Source organism: Musca domestica, unplaced genomic scaffold (genome assembly GCF_030504385.1).
Source record: "Musca domestica strain aabys unplaced genomic scaffold, Musca_domestica.polishedcontigs.V.1.1 2, whole genome shotgun sequence".
In the NCBI taxonomy this organism is placed as follows: Eukaryota; Metazoa; Arthropoda; class Insecta; order Diptera; family Muscidae; genus Musca; species Musca domestica.
This window is the reverse complement of record NW_026712249.1, coordinates 41,832,459-41,855,622: the sequence shown is the minus strand read 5'-3', so window position 1 is coordinate 41,855,622 and position 23,164 is coordinate 41,832,459. Positions and strand designations below refer to the sequence as shown.

Below are 23,164 nucleotides of genomic sequence, written 5' to 3'. Positions count from 1 at the left end.
TGCGATGGTGCTGAGTCCTGTTGGAATGTCCAAGGTCTGCTGCCAAAATTTTTGCTTGCCCAAGGCTTTAAGGCCACGGTCGATTAATACGAGCGGAGAGCGACCATCGGCTGTTATGGCAGCCCACACCATCACCATGGCCGGCGCTTGAGTTCTGGTGGCCAACCAAAGGTGCACATTTTCAGTTGACCTCTTTGGCTAGTTTACAAACTGCTTAGTTTACAAACTGCTGAACAACGAATGTTTTCTCATCGGAGAAAACCAAATTCGGCAGTTCACCACTTTCGGCCAAGAGAAGCAACTCTTTAGCTATTTTGAGTCTATTTTCTTTCCGTTTGCGGTGTAAGTTCATGCACTTTGGGAGTTTCAATGGCTGTACCCCGAGCTCATTTTTCAACATTTGCCGAATGGAATATTGCGATATGTTCAGCTCACGAGCCATATTTGGCCACTGCGACGCGGGTTTCGATCATGTCGCTTCTTTACTTTTCGAACCATTTCTGCTGATATTGTTTTCTTCCGTCCAATTCCTTGAGGTCGGGCTCCGCTACCAGCATCACGATAACGAGCGATGGTACGAGACACAAAAAATTTATTCACATTCAAATGCTGGAGTGCTCTAACGATAGCCACTTGTGGTTTTCCAGCTAAAATATTAAGAAATCACACTATCACGCTTGAATTCCATTACGAATAACTTTTTTTCTGCAAAATTCTCACCAAAATACTTTTATACGCTTGTAAATAATGTAATGAGCTGTCATTGGAATAATTTTAACAGCTGTCGGACGAGTGGCTTGAAAATGACAGCAGTCTGAAGTTGGATGCAGTTTTTTCATCTCACCCTGTATAGCTTTAATGTATATTTTTTATATAATCCTTCTCGAAGTCATATCATGAACCCATGTACAAATGCCACCGTCAAATGTGATGGGTGTAGATTCGAGTTGGATATACCTCCTATATATTAGGTTCCTCTGATTCCAAATGATGACTGCTCTAAATTTTAGAAAAGGTTAATGTTGGTATGATTTTCCAGCTATAAGTCTGACATTACCATAGAGATCGTTTCCATGAACATATAAAACATTTTGGTAATTGTAAATGAAGTTTGAAACTAAACGAAGACATTAAATTGTACATTTCACGAAACACGCAAATACGCCGCAAACTGTCAGCTACAGACGTCATTATATCGCACATATTATACATAGATATATACGAACATACGAGTATGCACACACACATTTATGAGAACCTCAGTGGCCACAAAGAAAGAATAACGATTGCACGCTCACGTTAAAGTGTAAGAAAAGGAGACGTGACAAACGCACTTCAAAACTACAGTCCAATGGCAGTGGCACTAACTTAACGTCTACTAATCACAAATTTTAGCATGGACATGTCATACGAAGTAAGTACTTACCGAGAGGAAAAAATAAGAATTGGACATGTGATTAGGCAGGGGTTTTGGAAACTAGTACCCAAAGGATGCGAAAAGTACAAAAATATACTAAAAATTTAATACTTTGTATTGGACACCCGAAATGAACAAGAATGTATTTGGAATGAGAGTCACAGATAGAGTACCATAGTAACTTTAATGTTTCAAAAAGTTCTCAAAGTTCTAAAATGGAACCATTTGGTATTATGTGAACGGATACAGCTAAATTAAATTATGAAATGCGTACTAAGGGTGAGACCTGCACTAAACGGTACTGAATTTGAAACAATTTAATTAAGGGTGGATGGATGAATCTGGAATTTAGCAATTTTGTATTGGAATCACTGTGGTGATACACCGCTCTAGGTTTTGAATATGTGTTCGAAGTTTACTAAATGGTACTAAATTTGTTACCATTTGTTATTGGGCGAACAGATAGAGTTGACTATTTCAAATATAGTTAGACGTTTATGTGTAGCGTTGACAGACAGGGAGTTATGTTGGAAGAGTATATACAAATTATAAAAAAGTACTAAATGGTATCAAATTGGTTCTTTGTTGAAGGAATAAAGATACAATTCTGAAATTTGATATTGGGGTCTCGGTTGGTATCTGTGTTTGAGATTTGGCGGTGGTTTTGGAAATATGTACTTAAATTGTATGAAAAGTACTAAAAAGAACAACATTTGGAATTGAGTGAGGCGTTTTGGATCATTGTCCTGCACAAATTGCATTTTCCTCTTCGACATTTTATTTTGAATTATCTCTAAATAATCACTGGTGGTCATTATACCCTCAGCCATATGGCTACAGAGGGTATATATCATTTGATACGGGCAAAACGTGCCTAATCGAAATAACAGTTAAGACCCTAGGTCTCTTTGGACCAAATCCGTTTCAGGACATTTGGAGTCGATCCGGCGATGTTCGTCCGCCCGTCGTCTGGCTGTGCTCCGTTTGGAAGGGAGTATCCAATTTGATCCAAACTTGGTACATCGTAATATTTTTGTCAAACTTAGATCGAGTTCGGAGACGGGTAATATCGGTCCACTCTTTCTGGTACAAACAATTTACATTCTGCATAGAAAGCGAAACGATAATCCAATTTTGCTCCAACTTTACGAATTCTAATGTTTGCGTCAGTTCTAGGTCAGGTGTGAAAAAGGACAATATCTGTCCACTCCATCAAATACCTCCCCCACAAATTATCAAAATTTTGAATAATTACAACTTTCGTAAAATATGATGTAAGAGTCCGATTGTCTTCAAATTTCACACATCCCAATATTTATATTAACCCAAGGTCTGGTGATAAGTTGGAATATATCGGTCCACTCCTTCTGGTACCTCCCCCACAAATGGTCGAGATTTTCAAAAAACAATTTTTTTTTCTACACAGAAAGAGAAGCAATAATCCGGGTTTGCTCCAACTTTGCAAAATCTAATATTTGCGTCAGTTGTAGGTTAGGTGGGAAAATGGACAATATCGGTCCACTCCATCAAGTACCTCCCCCACAAAGGGTCAAAATTTTGAATAATTACAACTGTTATAAAATGTGATGTAAGAGTCCGATTGTTCTCAAATTTCACACATCCTATAATTTCTATCAACACAAGATCTCAATCATTTTTGCTAACACAAGATCTGTTGTGAAGATGATAGATATCCCCTTCAGGTACTTCCCCCACAAACAATTTCAATACTTTTATTTATTAAAACTGGCGAAACAACACAGCGATGTCTTATAACTTGCCATATTTAGGTTAAAAGCCATATTTTCTCAAGCAGAAACCTGAGATGAATATGGAATTTATGATTTCACATAAAATTGGATATAAATGTTCGATTTTCTTGTAATTTTTCCCATACCACTATTTTTATCTGTATTAGATGAAGTATGAAAATGAATACTTTAATCAACTCTATCTTCTAACTCACACTCATTTTAACTTTCACATAAAATAATGTACCTCATAGACCAAAAATGGATCATTCAATGCTGTTCAAACTTGGCAAATCCTCATATTTGTTATCAGTGCTAAGTGCGGTGATAAAATGGACAATATGGGCCCACTCCATCAAGTACCTCCCCCACTGAATTTGAAATAATTATAACTCTTATAAAATGTGAAATAAGAGTCCGATTGTCTTCAAGTTTCGCTCTTTTCAATAAATTTACCAACACAAAATCTGCTATGAAGATGAAATATGTGAGAGCATTCGTTCCGGTACCTCTCACATAATAGATTGAATTTTTAAATAATTCTGTCTCTCACGAAATGAGATATAATCGCACGATTCTCTTTAAATTTCACACATCCCGATATTTTTATTCGGTCCAATCAGTTCACTCTTTACGGTACTTCCACCACAATGGATCTAAATTTTGAATAATTTATCTCCCATATAATATGCAATGAATCGTTCTTATTTATTTTTCCTCCACTGAACATATATTTAAACCTATATCATACTATTATCATGGGTCGATACCTTCAATTTATCAGACAATTTGTTATTTTTTTCAGTTTTAAACTTTAAATACTGAATATATCAATTCAAATATGATGATAAAACTGTCAGATTTTAGTGGTGTTTGGTAACAAAACCACAGTGCAGCAAACGCAAAATTTAAGTATCACAACTAACATCCGTTGTCGACCATTAGAGTACAACTTGATTTTCATGGGAATTATTAACACTTTGGCAATAGCCGTAGCAGCAGCAGTAGCGACAGCATTAATGGCGACACGTAACAAAAACTATAAAATTAAATCTCAATAAAAGGGACGAAGTGTAACAAATACGCACAGAGACACACACACACCACCGCATACACCCAAACAAATTCCAGACTTGACATACATAGAAATTGAATGGTTTAGCTTGAAAGTATGCTTTAATTTTATTAACATAGTGGAGATTCACTTTTACTCATGGTCCCGAATTACATACATACATATGTCCACTGTTACTTTGTCATAACTATTGGTTAAATTTAGTTTGGCTGGAATTATTTAAAAATTCTATCTATTGTATTTTAATCCATTTGTTGTTAATAGAAAATCCTCACCACCGGAATTAGGTTCGGTATTTAACCATAGTTACAACAAAATCGAACAAAAGGAATTTTGAACTCGAACACGAGAATAATCCTAATTAATTAAACGATGGCACGTCCATTGTGGACTAGCAGTTATGCCGAGTTTTAATATTCAATTATCAACATTTGTTGTCCTTTCGGTAAGTGTGAGGATGTGTGCGTGTAATAAACCCCCTGTGTTTATTGGTTCGTATTTATGCAATGTCCACTTCAGATCAATTTAAGTCTCCAGACAATAAGATTCATACAATTTCGCATCAATGCCATAGCGTGGCTTGAATGCAGTCACTTGATAATTTAATGTCAAATAATGGAATTTTAAATAATGTTCTGAGCTATGTAAATGTCAACATTATTAGTTATGATAAACATAATGATATGAGAATGTTTGTATCGATATTCAATTGTAATTTGGTCAGAAATGTTTGATTGAGGTTAGAGTAATATTTTAATGAAATGTAAATTGGTACTAAGAGGTGCCCGCTACTGCGTCAGCTTAAAGTCTACCTTAAAATTTTAGATACGTTCCTAGAGTTCGCGTTAGGATTTTTTTAGTACTCAAAGTGCTCAATTTGTTCCGTTTGGAAACGTTCTTAATAATACAAATTTCATTATCGTACTAAATTTTCAGACTTTCAAGGTTTTATATATTATTCAAGTTTTTCCTTTTTCGGAAAGAATAATAGGAATATGTTTTCCATTTACACCAAAAAGTCTTTAAAATCTTTCATTTTGAAGTTTTTCGAGGAGGATATTAGTAAAATGACATATTTCAACGAATTTCATAATAAAACCAGTAAAGAAAGTCTTAAAGTCGGTCGGGACCGACATTATGATACCCTACACCACTTTGCTAATAGCTCCGCATAACAATTAAAAGTTTTTATGGGAGAATTCAATGATACACGCTATGATTATAATTATAATTTTAAGTTCAAAGGACTAAATATGCCGAAGCATTTGTATCTTTTAAATTCGGACTTGTATTGCCCATTTGGTGCACAATTAATTTGAAATCGGATAAAGATATATATGGGAGCTAAATCCAAATCGGAACTGATCTCGGTAAAACTTTGCAAAGATATTTCTGAGCTGTATTTGATATATTTCCCTGAATATCGTTGTTACGGAGTGCATATTACGGCTGTGGGTAACAAATATAACAAATCGGATGAACAGTATATATGGGAGCTATAGCTATATCTGAACCGATCTTCCCTAAATTTGACATACTAGCTTCTAGACTCAATTTGGTCGTAAGTGCCAAATTCCATCCCATTTGGGTAAATATTAGACGAAGGACAAAAATAACAAATCGGATTAAAAATGTATATGGGAGCTATAGCTATATTTGAACCGATTTCGATTAAATTTGGCATACTTATTTTAAGGTCGTACGTGCAAAATTCCGTACTATTCGGACTGATATTACACCTTTGGTGCACAATAAAAGGCAAATCGGACGAAGATATATATGGGAGCAATATCTAAATTTTTAGCGATTATCTCCAATTTCAATAGGGTTCGCCCTTGGGCCAAACAAATGATTTATGTAAAATTTCATCTGGATGGGGCAATAAATGCGAACTGTACTTTGTTTACAAAAATACATGGACAGACGGACATGCATAAATCGACTCAGAATGTGATTCTATTCATCAAAAGGAACTATGGGTCTATCTCGTTTCCTTTTGCCTGTTACAAACAAATGCACAAAGACATAATACCCTGGCCGCTTGAAGGCCATAATTCGTGCCAAAGGTGACCAATTCGAATAAATCTAAACTTATTCCAAAATTTGATGCTATTTCCGACTTTTTTGCTTTTTTTCAATGAAATTAAATGACTGCAACAAAGTCAAACGCCATATTTTTTACATGGCGTTTGACTTTGTTGCAGTTTTTATATCTCACCCTGTATAGATTATTATTTTTATAATTTTTGGCAGATTGACAATTAATATAAATAATACCCTAATATCCCTACTATGTAATCCAAATGACATCCCATATTTTTGTTTGGTTTGATTGTTCTCCACGCTTAGCCATGATAAATTCATATTGAAATTCTAACAAGATATCCATTTTCCAATGACCCCGCACTATTCTACAAACTTGGCACTCTGCGTTAATTAGTTGAAGAATTATCCTTCAACTTTGCATCACGTACATTTGGTAGGCTGTCATTTTTGTCTGCACGAAAGACAACGTCGAAACTTTCTCAGCCAGTTAACACTTAGTAGACCATAAAGGTCATTCTAATACATCTGCTCCCCCCACCACACCTTGGGGCATTTTAAGGCTATACGGATCGCTGCTGTGTGGTTAATTTAATCGAAAATTAAAGTATTTAAGAGGAAAGAATTATATTATTTAAATATTTAAGTAATTTTTGAGAACGTGTCGATGGAAGTGTGAAATCCACCAACTCAATATTCAATTAGCGAACTGGCGTATCGGCTGGCAATGAAGCGTGTAGCGATTGAAGAGTAAGAAGTGGAAATGATTGCGAATCATATTTGTCTTGAGTAGAAGTTAGACGCTCGCATCACTTGAATGAGCAAAATTTGGTTTAAATGATTTGTGCGAACTGCAAAATGAATAGCTTGTAATTACATCAATGGATACCTGCCGACGTGTAAGTGGATTATGATGAAATTTTAAAGTGCCATTTGATGGGTGTGTTAGATGAAATTATTTGATTGTAATATTCAGATTTGTGCGTAGTTGCAGAGTAAAGTACGAGTAATACGTGCGTGCATCGCATTTTTATAGAACAACTTCAGATTTTCTGATGTGGTCCAAACTTGGTATTTTTGTTATATTGTATACAAACTTAGATCAAGGTCGAGATTGAGCAAAAACTCCACACTTCTTGTAGTACCTTTTTCCCAAAAGGTCGGTAATACTAACTGACTTTCTTAAACCTTCACATATCACAATATTTCTAGATTTTTTTTTAGTTTTTCTGGTACCTTCCCCTCACAAATACCATTTCATCGCAGAGACTGTACATTTTGACCCAAACGTCGAATGTAAAAGTTTTCGTAATTTTTTTGATAGAGGTCGTAGAGGCATTAATTTTCTGTCAAAAAAAGTTTAAAGTTATCAGTCGTTTTTGCCAACAGATGTAAACCCTCAACCAATATCAGTTTATAAAATTGTGACCCATTGTGGAGGAGGTATAGGAAGCGGTTGGGCGATCTCTATAATTTTCACATCAGAATTTGCGTAAGTAAAATTAATGGTTTAGCTTCAAATTTGCTTAAGTTATATGTCAAAGTTGAAGAGAAACGGATGATTATTTCGAATTTTACGAGAAATATAATTATTTAAACTTTAGATCCGTTGTGGGAGAGGTACCAGAAGGGTCCCCTTCCGTTAGTAAAAATATTAGGATATATAAAATTTGAAGATAAATGGATAATTATTTTGCATTCTATGAGAAATATAATTAATCCAAATTTTGACCTTTGTGGGGGAGGTACCAGAAGAAGTCGGCGGATGCATCCCATCTCCATGCTAGATCTTATGTCACGTTTGAAATGCTCATTTCGCCTGGATTTTTATTCAAGAACTTCTTGACCACATAACAAGTAAAGAACAGTCACAAGGCGGGCGTACCGACTTTTTGTTACCCTACACAAGACGCATACCACGGCAACCAATTTCCAAAAAAAATCCGTCGAAAAATCCCCTTCAAAGTAACTTCTGTTATAAGCTGTAGTATTCATTACGAACTTCAAATACGAAATTTGGAACAATTCTGATGAATAACGTCCCTAAAACTATCAAAGTACCGAATATCGGGAGGTGCCGTTATATGGGGGCTATACGAAGACGAGGACCTGCAAACGAAATTTGTAACAATTCCTGTAAAAAGTCTCACTAAAATCATCAAAATACCGAATATTGTGGGGTACCGTTGTATGGGGGTTATACAGACAAAAAACTGATCTGTTCAAAATTTTAGCTTCCTATCTTCATTTGTTTTGACTCTAGCGTGATCACAACAGACGGACGGACGAACATCGCTAAAGCGACATAGAATTTTATTCTGATCAAGAATACATATACTTTGTGGGGTCTAAAATTTATATTTAGAGGTGTTACAGACGGAATGAAAAACTTAATATACCCTCCGTACTATGGGTGAGGGTATAAAATATATATCGGAAGAATAGAAATATGTTGGCACCGAGTCTGACCAAATGGAAACATTCGGTTGAATATGCAAAAATCCATCCGATTTGGGCTGATGTTACATTAGCCGTGAAATCGGATCTGGATATCCGATCAAATTTAAATCGATCTCAATAAAAGTAGGCAGCGGTATTTTTGAGTTGTATCTGATGTTTGGCTCCACTTGCCAAATTCCATTCTTCATTTAAGAAACATTTTGTGCACCGTTCAATTGAATTCGGATAAACATATTTATGGAAGCTATATCAAAATCTGACAATTCGACAAAGGTGCTTCAAGGTTTCAACCGTTATTGTGTGTAGAACATCATTGTTTTGAGTGCAAATTACATCTTTGGTTGGCTTAAATATCAATCGGATCAAACGATTTTCTGCAAATTTGAAGTACTTGCTTCTAGTCGGAATTCGGATGGATATGCCGAAATACATATTACGAAAAATACACACAATTAAATTGAATATGGGACATATATATATATATATATATATATATATATATATATATATATATATATATATATATATATATATATATATATATATATATATATATATATATATATATATATATATATATATATATATAGATATATATATAAATTTGGGCCAAACAAATTATATGGGAAATATTTACTTTCAATCGGAAAATAAATGCGACTTGTACTATGCTTACAAAAAAAAGTCGGGCGGGCCGGCTTTATGGTACCCTACACCCTTTTGCATATATAGTAGAGCTTCACATAAAAAATAATTTTTTATGGGGAATTTCTGAGAATTAAGTCATGCTAAGTATGATCTAGGTTATAACTTACAGTCCAAAGGAACTAATATATGAGAGAAATATCCTCATCTGAATCGATTTCTAAATTTGCCGGGGTATTTGTGACTTTTCAATTCTGGCTTATATGCTTATATATTTGGCGCACAATTAACTTGAAATCGGATAAAGATTTTTACAAATCTGAACCAATCTCGATAAAATTTGTAGAAAATATTTCTAAGCGGTATTTGATATATTTTCCGAATATCGTTGTTATGGAGTGCATATCGGATGAACAATGTATATAGGAGCTATAGCTATATCTGAACCGATTTTCACGAATTTTAACAACCTCTTTTCTAGGCTCTATTTGGTCGTAAGTGCCAAATTTTATCCCATTTTGGTTAATTTTACACGTTTGGTGCACAATACGAGGCAAATCCGACGAGGATTTATAGCATTTTCAGATTAAATGAAACCTTTTGCAATTCAAATGAAACTTTTTGCAGCGGGAATGAAACCTTTTGCAGTGGAATTGAAACCTTTTGCAGTGGAAATGAAACCTTTTGCAGTGGAAATGAAACCTTTTGCAACCGAAATGAAACCTTTTGCAAATCAAATGAAACTTTTGGATTTTTAGAAGGAAAAATAACAAAAAATTTTTATTTTTAGTAGGTTTAAAATTAAATTAACTAATTATAACTAATATATAGTTAAAGAGGAATTTTCTTTGATTATTAATATCTATGTTTTTTTAAAAATGCAGAAAGATTGAAAAAAGTTTTTCAAGGTATTTTTTTCAAAGGACCCGAATTAGGTATCTTTTTATAATCTCCTCCATGGAAAGGAGGATATATTAAATTTGTCATTCGGTTTGTAACATCTCTAAATTTTCGTCGTAGACCCCATAAAGTATATATACCATCATGATCATAGTTGATTTAATGATTTCCACTTATCTGTCTACTGAAATCACGACTACTTTATCTCCATAATAAATAAAGCTGCGAAGCGGGAATCCTTTATTAGGAAAGATTAATAGTATACTATAACTATAAAAAATTGTGGTAAAGCTTAATTTCACATTTCAGTCCTGGCCATACCTGTAAAGGCCAAAATTTGTTTAAATTTCTCTTTTTAGCGTTAATCATTTGGGATTTAATAATATTGAAGCATTTTATATCAAATCAATAAAGAACCATTTGTTATTACAATAATTGAAAATTTAAGAAATAATATAAATAAATGTAGATATTTAGAATCAATAAAAAATCCTCTTTGTCAATATATTAGTTATAATTAATTGATTTAATTTAAAAACTACTAAAAATATAAATGTTTTGTTATTTTTCCTTCTATAAATTTAAAAGTTTCATTTGATTTGCAAAAAGTTTCATTTCGGTAGCAAATGGTTTCATTTCGGTTGCAAAAGGTTTCATTTCGGTTGCAAAGGGTTTCATTTCGGTTGCAAAAGGTTTCATTTCCACTGCAAAAGGTTTCAATTCCACTGCAAAAGGTTTCATTCCCGCTGCAAAAAGATTCATTTGAATTGCAAAAGGTTTCATTTAATCTGAAAATGCTATAAATAAATGTAGATATTTATATTCAATAAAAAATCCTCTTTGTCAATATATTAGTTATATTATTATTTATTATTAATTGATTCAATTTAAAAACTACTAAAAATAAAAATGTTTTGTTATTTTTCCTTGTATAAATTTAAAAGTTTCATTTGATTTGCAAAAAGTTTCATTTCGGTTGCAAATGGTTTCATTTCGGTTGCAAAAGGTTTCATTTCCGCTGCAAAAGGTTTCATTTCCACTGCAAAAGGTTTCATTTCCACTGCAAAAGGTTTCAATTCCACTGCAAAAGGTTTCATTTCCGCTGCAAAAAGTTTCATTTGAATTGCAAAAGGTTTCATTTAATCTGAAAATGCTATATATGTGAGTTGTTCTCCAATAAACATTGGCAAAGGTATTTCTGAGCTGTATTTGATATATTTCCCCAATTATCGTTGTTACAGAGTGCATATTACGGCTGCGGAGGACAAAAATAACAAATCGAATAAAAAATACCGAATTACTTGTGCAAAATTTCATCTGGATCTGCCAATAAATACTGCCCTGTATGGACAGGCAGATGGACGAATTCAATGAAAATCATCAAAAGAAACTATGGGTCTATTTCGCTTCTTTCTGCATGTTACAAACAAATGCACAAAGACGTAATACCCTATACCATGGCGTGGTGTCTGGCAAAAAAAAAAAAAAAAAAAAAAAAAAAATACGGAAAAGTAGCCAATGCGTAGTCCACGTCCCTAACCTGCTTACGTCCCTGCATCAATATAACAGTATCTTCTGACTTTTAAATTTTGATCGCTTCCAACCAAAACAGCTGTGATTTGGCACTTCGGAAAGTTCGTTTTGATGATCTGCATAGAATCACATTCTGAGTCGATTTATGCATGTATTTTTGTAAACAAAGTACAGTTCGCATTTATTGTCCTATCCAGATGATGGTCAAAATTTAGATATAGCTCCCATTATATCTTCGTTCGATTTACCTTTTATTGTGCACCAAACGTCTCATATTTGTCCAAATGGGATGGAATTTGGCACTTACGACCGAATTGAGCCTAGAAGCTAGTATGTTAAATTTGGGGAAGATCGGTTCAGATAAAGATATAGATCCCATATATACTCTTCATCCGATTTGTTATATTTGTTACCCACAGCTGTAATATGCACTCCGTAACGACGATATTCAGGGAAATATATCAAATACAGCTCAGAAATATCTTTGCCAAAATTTATCGAGATCGGTTCCGATTTGGATATAGCTCCCATATATATCTTTATCCGATTTCAACTTAATTGTGCGCCAAATGGGTAATACAAGTCCGGAGCTCTACTAAATTAGCAAAGTGGTGTAGGGTATCATAAACTCGGCCCCGCCCGACTTTAAGACTTTCTTTACTGGTTTATTGCTATATTTTTCGGCGAATTTCCTAGATTTTATCCGTTTCTGGCAAGAGACCATTCCGAATTGATTAGAATTGTTCCAATCGGCTCAGCGGTTCTTGACTTATGAGCAGAATAAATAAGATCTATTCTTTACATATATATTTCACCTATTTTACTATATATCCGATTTCTTGGCTAACAGCATCACTTTAATGGTCAGAAGTGACCTTTTAATGTATTTGTGATATGGCTGGGATTAAAAATATCCGTGGTTTAGTGGAAATTTTCATATTGTCCGATGGCCGCCCAAATTGGTAGGCTTCTGCCCAGTCCTAAACTCTAACCTCATGTACATTTCCGCGTCGATTGGTTCATAATTGTGGCTTATAGAGCAACTGCAAAATCATGAAAATTTTCTTTTTTTGGTACATTTCAACCCCTAAATATTATGCGATCATCTCCAAAAATAATAGGGTTCTATTCTGACAATAACCCCACCTCCATTTTCAATTTCGTGAGGATCGGGCCATAATTGCGACCTGTAGCTTGATTACAAATTAACATGGACAGACGGACGGACGAACGGACGGACATACATAGCTAGATCGACTCAGCTCGGCGAGATAGGTAGATCCATATATACATGTGGGAAATCAATATTTCGAGGTGTTACATAATTTTTTGTCCCAATCAAACTTATAATACCCCCAACACATAGTGTTGTAGGGTATAATAATAACATTATATAATAATAAAATTTGATTTTTGGTATATCAAGTCGAGTTTGTTAATCCAATCTGGTTTCGATAATCAATTGTTTAAATCCAGTCCGTAAACATTTTCTGTATTTTACTATAAATGAAAATATTTCCTATAGGTGATATTAATTTTCAATTAAATGCAATTAATTTCCTGCCATAGCTTTTTCTTCTTCTTCTTCTACTTCAATTAAAATCGTAGAATTATAAATGAATAATGCGAACATGAACTGATTATTCATTCTACCTTCTGCTGCTGTTGCTGTCATAAAGTTATTCACAATAAACTATTCCTTGTTAAAAGTTCTCTCGCACTCGCTCTCTTAAGTAACTTGTTTAGCTAAGGCATACAGCATTTACATAAGTCCTGACAGACAAACCGAATGAACGACCGACCAACTAACTAGCTGCCAGGTTGTCTAACGGGTACCTCGTCTCTCTCTCTCTCTCTCTTTTTGCGAGTGTATGTGTGCGTGTCACTTTTACATCATTAGCAATTTGCATGTCCTTATTAAACCTGCAAAGACGAGCACCGAAACTTTATTGAAATTCATTAAAGTTAAACTTGCATAACATCGCAGCAGAAGAGTTAAGCGTAGAGCAGAAACGCACTGTGTTTGTCTTTGACTAACTCCTGGAAGTTGAAATACTTTGCTCATTCATTTTTCACAATGCATAAAATTATTATTATGCATTTGGGATATACGGCAGGCAGGCAGGAAGGCAGTCAGGCACACTGGCAGGTTGGTGGTGCAAGCGTAGGTTTAGGAATGCCCAGAGAAGATTGTCTTAAGAAGATTGGTGGGGGATTGGCGGGTTTCATTTGTGTGAATTTTAATTGTTTTTATTGCCATTGGAAACACGTTTCCATGCGGTTTATTTACGAAATGCATTCATGTAAAGTGTTCACAAATAAAATTAAATTTGCTTGTTTTGTGCCTTTTCCTCGTTTACCGCAAAGTTTCATGTTTTCATCGGAAACTTGAGGTTTTTGTAGAACAACTAAGTTTTATGCAATTGAAATAAAAATATGTAAGACTATATATATTTATATTTCTCATACCTAATGATAAACGATGGCGTAAAATGTGGGTGGTTTTATATTTGTTATCAAAAATTTAAAAAATATTTTTTTTTAATTTTTTCTGCTTTTTTAGAATTGTTTAAAATAAAAAAAACGGTATTTTTTCAAATATCGATATTAATTAATATATATATACTTGTAGATTCTAGGTCTCTGTGGATGAAATCCGTTTCAGGATATTTGGGGTTCGTTCATTTCTCGAAGGGAGCATCCGATTTGGTCCAAAATTTTAATCGAGTTCGAAGTTGGACAAAAGATTTTCTCCAAACTTTCAATATCCCAATATTTATACCCTACACCACAAGGTGGTCAGGGTATTATGTCTTTGTGGATTTGTTTGTAACAGGCAAAAGGAAAAGAGATAGACCCATAGTTCCTTTTGATGATCTGCATAGAATCACATTCTGAGTCGATTTATGCATGTCCGTCCGTCCGTCCGTCCGTCTGTCGATGTATTTTTGTAAACAAACTACAGTTCGCATTTATTGCCCTATCCAGATTGAATTTTTGCACAAATTATTTGTTTGGCCCAAGGACGAACCCTATTGAAATTGGAGATAATCGGTCAAAATTTAGATATAGCTCCCATATATATGTTCGTCCGATTTGCCTTTTATTGTGCACCAAACGTGTAATATCAGTCCGAATTGTATGGAATTTTGCACGTACGATCAGATTGGACCTGAAAATAAGTATGCCAAATTTGATCGAAATCGGTTCAGATATAGCTATAGCTCCCATATATATTGTTCATCCGATTTGCTATTTTTGTCCTCCGCAGCCGTAATATGCACTCTGTAACAACAATATTTGGGGAAATATATCAAATACAGCTCAGAAATACATTTGCTAAATTTTATCGAGATCGGTTCAGATTTGGATATAGCTCCCATATATAACTTCGTCCGATTTACATTTGATTGTGCACCAAACGTCTAATATTAGCCCAAATTGGATGAAATTTGACACATACGACCGAATTGAGTTTAGAAGCTAATATGTCAAATTTGGTGAAGATCGGTTCAGATATAGCTATAGCTCCCATATATACTGTTCATCCGATTTGTCATATTTGTTACCCACAGCCCTAATATGCACTCCATACCCACGATATTCAGGGAAATATATCAGCTCAGAAATATCTTTGCCAAATTTTCAGAAGCTCAGAAATATCTTTGCCAAATTTTATCGAGATCGGTTCCGATTTGGATATAGCTCCCATATATATTTTTATCCAATTTCAAATTAATTGTGCACCAAATGGGCAATACAAGTCCGAGTTTAAAAACTACAAATGCTTCGGCATATTTAGTCCTTTAACTTTAACTTTAAATTATAATTATAATCATAGCGTTTTAATTGTTATGCGCAGCTCTACTAAATTACCAAAGTTGTGTAGGGTATCATAAAGTCGGCCCCGCCCGACTTTAAGACTTTCTTTACTGGTTTGATTTACATTAGAGGAAGTGTTAATATGGAATATAACTGTCTGCTCTTTCTGGTACCTTCATATGTATATCTTAGCCCAAACATGGACAGTGGTAGCATTTCTGTCAGACTTATGTCAGGAGCGAACATGTATTATATTGTAATAGAAATTTTTAATAATCAATTTAATCCAATCTTTATGGAAAGTCCTCCAAAAAGGATATACGTAAATTGGTGTCTATTGCTGAGGGTGTATATCTAGTAAGTGCCCGTTATTTCGTCAGTGAAAAGTCCACCATGGAATTTTAGATTCATTCTAAAAGAATGAATGAATGAAAAAAATTCTTGATCAGCATTAAAATTCTATGTCGATTTAGCGGACAGACGGACAGGTGGTTTATCCGTCTGTCTGTCTGTGGAAATCACTCTAGCTTCCGAACGAATTGAAGTAGATTGATAAAATTTTACTCAAATGTATATTATGTCTGCAGAACTTTTGGTATTGAATATGGGTCATGTAGGCCTACGTTTTGGTATAGCCCCCATATAATGGTACCTCCCGATATTCGATACTTTGATGATTTTAGCGACATTTTTCACTGGAATTGTTTCAAATTTGGTGTTTGTAGTTCGTAATGGATACTACAGCCTATGACAGAAAATAGTCTGCGCAGGTCCACGTCTTCGTATAGCCCCACAATAACGGTACCACCCTATATTCGGGACTTTTGCTACATTATTCATAGATTTTTTTCATTCAAGTTTCGCATTTGCATATTATAATTGTTTATGACAAAAGTTACCTATGTAGGTCCACGTCGTTGTATAGACCCTAATATAACGGATACATTCGGTATTTTTAAGATTTTAACGAATTTTATTTTTTTTGAAAATTGTCAAAATCGTTCTAAATGGTGGTGGATATTCAAAGATCGGCCCGGCCGAATTTACTGCTTTTTTACTTGTTTTTATATAGAAAAATTATATTTTTTTTATTTTATTACTTTTACATGAGATCAAATCAATATGAGCGGATTTTCGTCTCTTTGTTGTTTTTTCTATATTACATTAAAAACATTTGTAGGCCCATATGAATGTTTCTGATGAATTTAAATTGCTAAGCAAGTATATCAATTTGTCTGGTGTTGTTAGATTAATCTACAATTTAAGACTTGCATTGAAACGTGCACATACACAGCGTTTGTTGAACTCCATAATCTAAATATTAATGGGCTTTGATATTTGAATCTACTGTCTTGATTATTCAAGAAAAATATATAGAAATTATACGGGTGTAAATATCAACGAAGATTGATATAGCACATATGTAAGTCAAGGCCAATCGAATGCAAATCATTTGGAAAATATGAGATTTTTGAAAATCTCATTACAGGCCAGTTAGTTGAATTAAAAGCATTGGACAAAGCTGGCGAACAATAATTGAATTTATTAAAAAAAAAAAAAAACAAACAACAACAATGTCCTTCTTCGTATATCTGCTTTTAATAGCAGTTGCCCTTTTCGTTGCATGGTGTCGTCGCACCTACACCTATTGGAAACGCCATGACATACCGTATGTAAAACCCTTGCCCCTAATTGGCACTCTTAAAGATGTCTTTCGAATGGAGAAAAATGTTGCCCTACACATTGCCGATATGTACAATTATCGGAGTATGGAAAAGGAACCCGTTGTGGGTATTTATGTACTACATCAACCGGCATTGGTCATACGAGAACCGTTGCTCATTAAATCTGTACTAATTAAGGAGTTTTATAATTTCCATGATCGCTACTGTCGCATCGATGAGAGTGTCGATCGTTTTGGTTCGTTGAATTTGTTCTTTGCCAAATATGAGATATGGCGTGATATGCGCAAGAAATTGGCACCCACATTTACCAATGGAAAATTGAAGTTGATGTTTCCACTGCTCACAGAGGTAAGGTTAAAAAAAATTGAAATTGAAAGTGTCAAAAATTGGTCCAATTTGAGGGTAGTTTTGTGATAAAGAGGTGGACTTGGAAATGTGTACTACAAGTCCCCGAAAAGTACTAAATAGTACAATATTTCGTACAATTTGGTATTGGGTGAACATATTGAGGTTGAAATCTGAAATTTGGTATTATCAAAGGGTTGCCGTTCATGTGTAACCTGGACATATGGGGGTGGTTCGGAAATGTGAACTAATTTGTACATAAAGTACTAAATATTATTAAATTTGGTATTGGGTATTGGGACAGAGAAAAAAATCTAAAATTTGATATCCATATAACTGTTGGTATCTGGAATTGAGATATAGCGGTGGTTTGTAAGTGAGTCCTATATTCGGCTAAAAAGTACTAAAATTTACTAAATTTTGTATTGGGTGAATGTGATAGGGCTGGAATCCTCAAATTTGATATAGATGTTACTGTTGGTGTCTGTTGTTATGATATGGAGGTGGTTTTGGAATTGTGTACTATAATTGTTCGGAAAGTACTAAATGTTACTAAATTTGGTATTGCGTCAATGCATGGGGTTGGAATCCCGAAATTTGGTATTGAGGACTTGGTATTTGGTGTTGGGATCTGGTGTCTGTTGTGGAGAGAAGGAGCTGGTTTTGAAAAGGTGTACTTAAATTGATCGAAAAGTACTAAAAAGTACTATATTTGGTACAATTTGGTATTGGGTGAAAAGATAGTGCTCGCAGTTTTAAATTTGGGATTAGGGTCGTTATTGATGTGTAACCTGGATATATGGGGATAGTTTCGGAAATGTGTATTGTAATTGTACTAAAAGTACTGAATGGTACTATATTAGGCATTGGGTGATGGGACAGAGAAAAAATGGGACAGAAAAAAATTTGAGATTAAAATAAAATGCTGATCTCTATCTGTATTTGAGATTTAGCGGTGATTAGGAAATGCGTCCTAAATTTGTACGAAAAGTACCAAAATGCTACTAAATTTGGTAGAGTAGGTCTGGAATACTAAAATTTAATATTGAGGTCTCTGTTTGGGCAAATGTTAACTATAATTGTTCAAAAAGTACTAAGTAGTACCAAATTGGGTATTAAGTGAAGGGATATAGCTGGAGTCCCGAAATTTGGTATTGAGGTCTCTGTTGGTAATGGCTTTGCAAATGCGTACTATACAGGGTGAGAACTGCAACAAAGTCAATCGCCATAATGTCGGAAATAGCATCAAATTTTAGATAAGTTTAGATTTCTTCGAATTGGTCACCTTTGGCACGAATTATGGCCTTCCCGGCGAAGTGCTTGCTTGAGGTGATCGACACTTTGGTATTTTTTAGTGCCAACCTTGCTTTCCAAAATACTCCAGACACAATGGTCCAACGGATTGGTATCCGGAGATTTTGGTGGTCATTGTGCGCTGAAAATGAAGCTAAGAACGCCATTTTGAAACCATTCTTGGGTGCTGAGTGCGATGGTGCTTAGTCCTGTTGGAATGTCCAAGGTCTGCGGCCAAAATATTTGGGTGCCCAAGGCTTTAATACAGCCTCCAGAATATTTTCGCTATAATGTTCGGCATTTATTCTGATGCCACGGTCAATTAATATGAGCAATTTTGTTGTTGCAAAATCGTCAGGCGAAATCCCATTATTGTTGTTTTTATAAAAACAACGTTTATTTAATTAATATGAGCTCCATCACCATGGCCGGCGCTTGAGTTCTGGTGGCCAACTGAAAGTGCACATTTTCAGCTGACCTCTTTGGCAAGTAAACACGATCATTTTGTTTGTTTACAAACTGCTGGACAACGAATCTTTTTTCATCGGTGAAAACCAAATTCGGCAGTTCACCATTTTCGGCCAAGCGAAGCAACTCTTTAGCTCTTTTGAGTCTATTTTCTTTCTGTTTTGTTGTAAGTTCTTGCATTTTTTAGAATTTAATGGCCTTACCCCGAGCTCATTTTACAATATTTGCCGAATGGATTAGTGCGATATTTTCAGTTTACAAGCCATTTTTCGACCACTACGACACCGGTTTCGATCAATTCGCTTCTTTACTTTTCGAACCATTTCTGCTGATATTGCTGTTTTCTTTCGTCCACTTCCTTGACATCGGGCTATGCTACCAGTATCACGGTAACGAGAGATGTTACGAGACACAAAAGATTTATTCACAATTTAAATGCTGGAGTGCTCCAATGATAGTATAAAGTATAAAGAAATCACACTATCACGCTTGAATTCCATTACGAATAATTTTTTTTGTGGAAAATCCTCACCAAAATGCTTTTGTACGCTTGTAAACAATATAATGAGCTATCGCTGGAACAATTTTAACAGCCGTCGGACAAGTGGCTTAGAAATGATAGCAGTTTGAAGTTGGTTGCAGTTTTTTCATCTCATCCTATACACATTTGTTTTTATCCGTATTAGATGAAGTATGAAAAGGAATACTTCTGGTACCTCACGCACATTTTTATATATTCTAAAAATTATCACATACCTCATTACTTTATATGAGGTATGTGATAATTGCCGAATTGGAGTGACCAATATTGCCGAATCTGGCTCGTCGCAATATTTATATCATATTTCTTTAGGTTCGGTACGAAATGGACAATATTGGTCCATTCCTTCGGCACCTACTCCTTAGAGGGGTATTTGAATAATCATAACAGAAGTTAAAATATATTTAAACAATCGGATATTGGCTGAGGTTATACCTCTATAGGAAATACCGACTGATACTTTTTAATTTGTTTTGTTTTAATTACGTCATGAAAAAATATGTTTTTCATTTATATTCTTCTGTTTCTGGTACTAAAAAAGCTCTTCCATTTCTTCTTTTCAGATAGGTGATGAATTGGAAAAATATTTACTGAAAAAAGGTGACAACTTTGTAGCCGAAATTAAAGCTATTTGTGGTCTCTTCACCACCGATGCCATTGCCTCGACCGGCTATGGCATACAAGTTGGAAGCTTTCAAAATCCCTACAGTGAATTTGCTTCGCAAAATTACAACAATCATCAAAATATACCAGCTCATGAACATTTTGTAATGTTCCTGCTGCCAAAACTCTCGAAACATATACGGGCGACAATGTTTCGTAAAAAGTATGACACATTTTTAAGATCCTGTCTCAAGCACGTAATGGATGAACGGATAAAATCAGGCCAGGAGCGAAATGATTTAATTGACACATTGATACGCCTGGTGAAGGAGGCCCGAGCAAATAAAGAAATTCGTGATAAGGATCTTTATATTGATGCCATATTGGCACAGGGGGCTGTTTTCATTGTGGCCGGTTATGAAACATCGTTGTCGGCCATAGCCTTTACCCTCTATCAATTGGCCAAATATCCTGATTTGCAGCGAAAATTACGCAGGGAAATCGAAAAGGTGTTGATTGCGGGCAAGGGTGAGGTTAGTTATGATGCTCTTAAGTCCATGGAGTATTTGGAAATGGTAATGAGAGAAAGTTTACGTTTGTACCCTGCGGTGGCATTTTTGGAACGCAAACATAATGCAAGAGATCAGGAATTTTCCCTGAAGCCCTATCATGATTTTACAATACCAAATGGTATGCCAATATTTATATCGAATTATGCCATACATCGGGATCCCTTGGTGAGTCATAACCTCTTTTAATTACATTTTTTGTAGTTTTTTTGTTATTGCCCCCCTTTATTTTGTAGTATTGGCCAAATCCCGAGGTGTTTGATCCTGAACGTTTTTCACCCCAAAATAAGGAGGGTATATCCCCATATGCCTATTTACCATTCGGTTTGGGACCTCGCAGTTGTATGGGCGGCCGTTTGGGGCTGTTGATTTCTAAAGTTGGGGTTTTATATTTCCTTAAAAACTACAAAATACGTCACTGCCCCCAGACGGTGGAGAGAATGTCTTTCAATCCAAATATGCTGACGTTAGAATGTAAGGATGACATAAATTTGGAGTTTATAAAAGATCCGTTGTGGAAATAGATTGAAATTTGAATAAAAACATAAAAAAATAAATAGAAAAGCAACTAAGTTCTGTCGGGCCGAACTTTTAATGCCCTTCGTCATTTGGAAGGAACTTGGAAAATGAAAAAAAAAATCCATTGAGGGATGACTTGAGGATAAATATCTGTTGTTACAGAAATATGGGGCTGTACAAAAACGCGGACCTCTATAGCCAATTATTTGCCACAGAAGGTGCTGCCTATTACGAACCAATAGTGATTTAAAATTAGTACTTTTAGTACAATTACAATAATTTGCAATGATACGTATTTTCAAAACCACCTCAAGATCTCAACACTATATACCAACAGAGACCTCAAAATCATATTTTTAGATTCCAGCTCTATCCCTTCATTCAATATCAAATTTAGTAATATTTAATACCTTTCGTATAATTTCAGTACTTTTTTTGCAAACCCATTGCATATCTCAATCCTGGACAACAACAGTTGTCGCAATATAAAATTGTATGGTTTCATAACTATTCCTTTATCTAATACCAAATTTAGTAATTTTTGTACAATTATAGCACACTTTTCAAATACCTGCCTCATATCTCAATCGCAGATAAAAATAGCAACATCAATATCAAATTTCAGAATTTCAGCACTATTCCTTCTCTTTATTCTTTCACTCAATACCAAATTTAGTATTTTTCGTACAAGTATAGTACTCAACTCCATATCTCAATTCCAGAGATCTAGATATAAAATTCGGGATTTCAGCTCTACTCCTTCACCCAATCTCCAACTTAGAGCCACATAATACTTTTCGAACAATTATAGTACACATCTCTAAAATCACCTCCATATCTCAATCAAACACCAACAGTCACATTTATATTAAATGTCAGGACTTCAGTTCAATTATAGTACACTTTTCGAAACCCACATCCACATCTGTATTCCAAATGGCAACAGAGACCTGAATATGAAATTTCGGGATTCCAGTTCTATCCTTTCACCCAATGACTAATTTAGTACTTTTTAGTACTTTTCGTGCAATTATAGTAAACTTTTCCAAAACCGTCTGCATATCTGAATTTCAGATACCAACAGAGACCTTAATATCAAATTTCGGGATTCCAGCCCTATTAGTCAATATATAATTTAGAACCATTTAGTACTTTTCGAAAAATCCGTTAAAAATATCAAATAAAGCCTTTATTTTGGGGTATAAACGAAGATGTGGAACTGTATAGGCAATGTTTGCCATAAGCCATTAAAATATTCAAATACGAAAATCATCACAATAACGCATATAGGGAGGTATCGTCATATCGGAGCTATACGAAGACCTGGACCTGCATAGACAATTTTCTGTCACAGGCTGTAATACCTATTTGGAACTTCAAATACGAAATTTCTCCGGTGAATAATGTTCCTAAAATCGTCAAAATATTAAATATCGGTGGTACCGTTGCTTGTGAGTTATACGATATCGTGGAACTATATAGACATTTCTCTTCT

The 23,164-nt window shown here is 34.7% G+C and overlaps 1 protein-coding gene across 1 annotated transcript; it reads left to right on the top strand.

Annotated features, from left to right (window-relative positions):
• The first annotated feature begins 17,220 nt into the window (after positions 1 to 17,220).
• LOC101901592 (cytochrome P450 6g1) lies at positions 17,221 to 21,695 on the top strand. Its single transcript, XM_005186701.4, has 3 exons — positions 17,221 to 17,679; positions 20,542 to 21,318; positions 21,387 to 21,695. Exons 1-3 carry the CDS (start codon positions 17,221 to 17,223, stop codon positions 21,672 to 21,674), a joined length of 1,524 nt encoding a protein of 507 aa, XP_005186758.4. The 3' UTR covers positions 21,675 to 21,695.
• Positions 21,696 to 23,164: the final 1,469 nt, after the last annotated feature.

What these genes read in the sequence shown, in the direction of transcription:
- LOC101901592 (XM_005186701.4), top strand. Translation starts at nt 17,221, where the DNA reads ATGTCCTTCTTCGTATATCTGCTTTTAATAGCAGTTGCCCTTTTCGTT. An exon ending in TGTTTCCACTGCTCACAGAG is followed by an intron (nt 17,680 to 20,541) that starts GTAAGGTTAAAA and finishes TCTTCTTTTCAG; the next exon opens with ATAGGTGATGAATTGGAAAA. An exon ending in CCATACATCGGGATCCCTTG is followed by an intron (nt 21,319 to 21,386) that starts GTGAGTCATAAC and finishes TTTATTTTGTAG; the next exon opens with TATTGGCCAAATCCCGAGGT.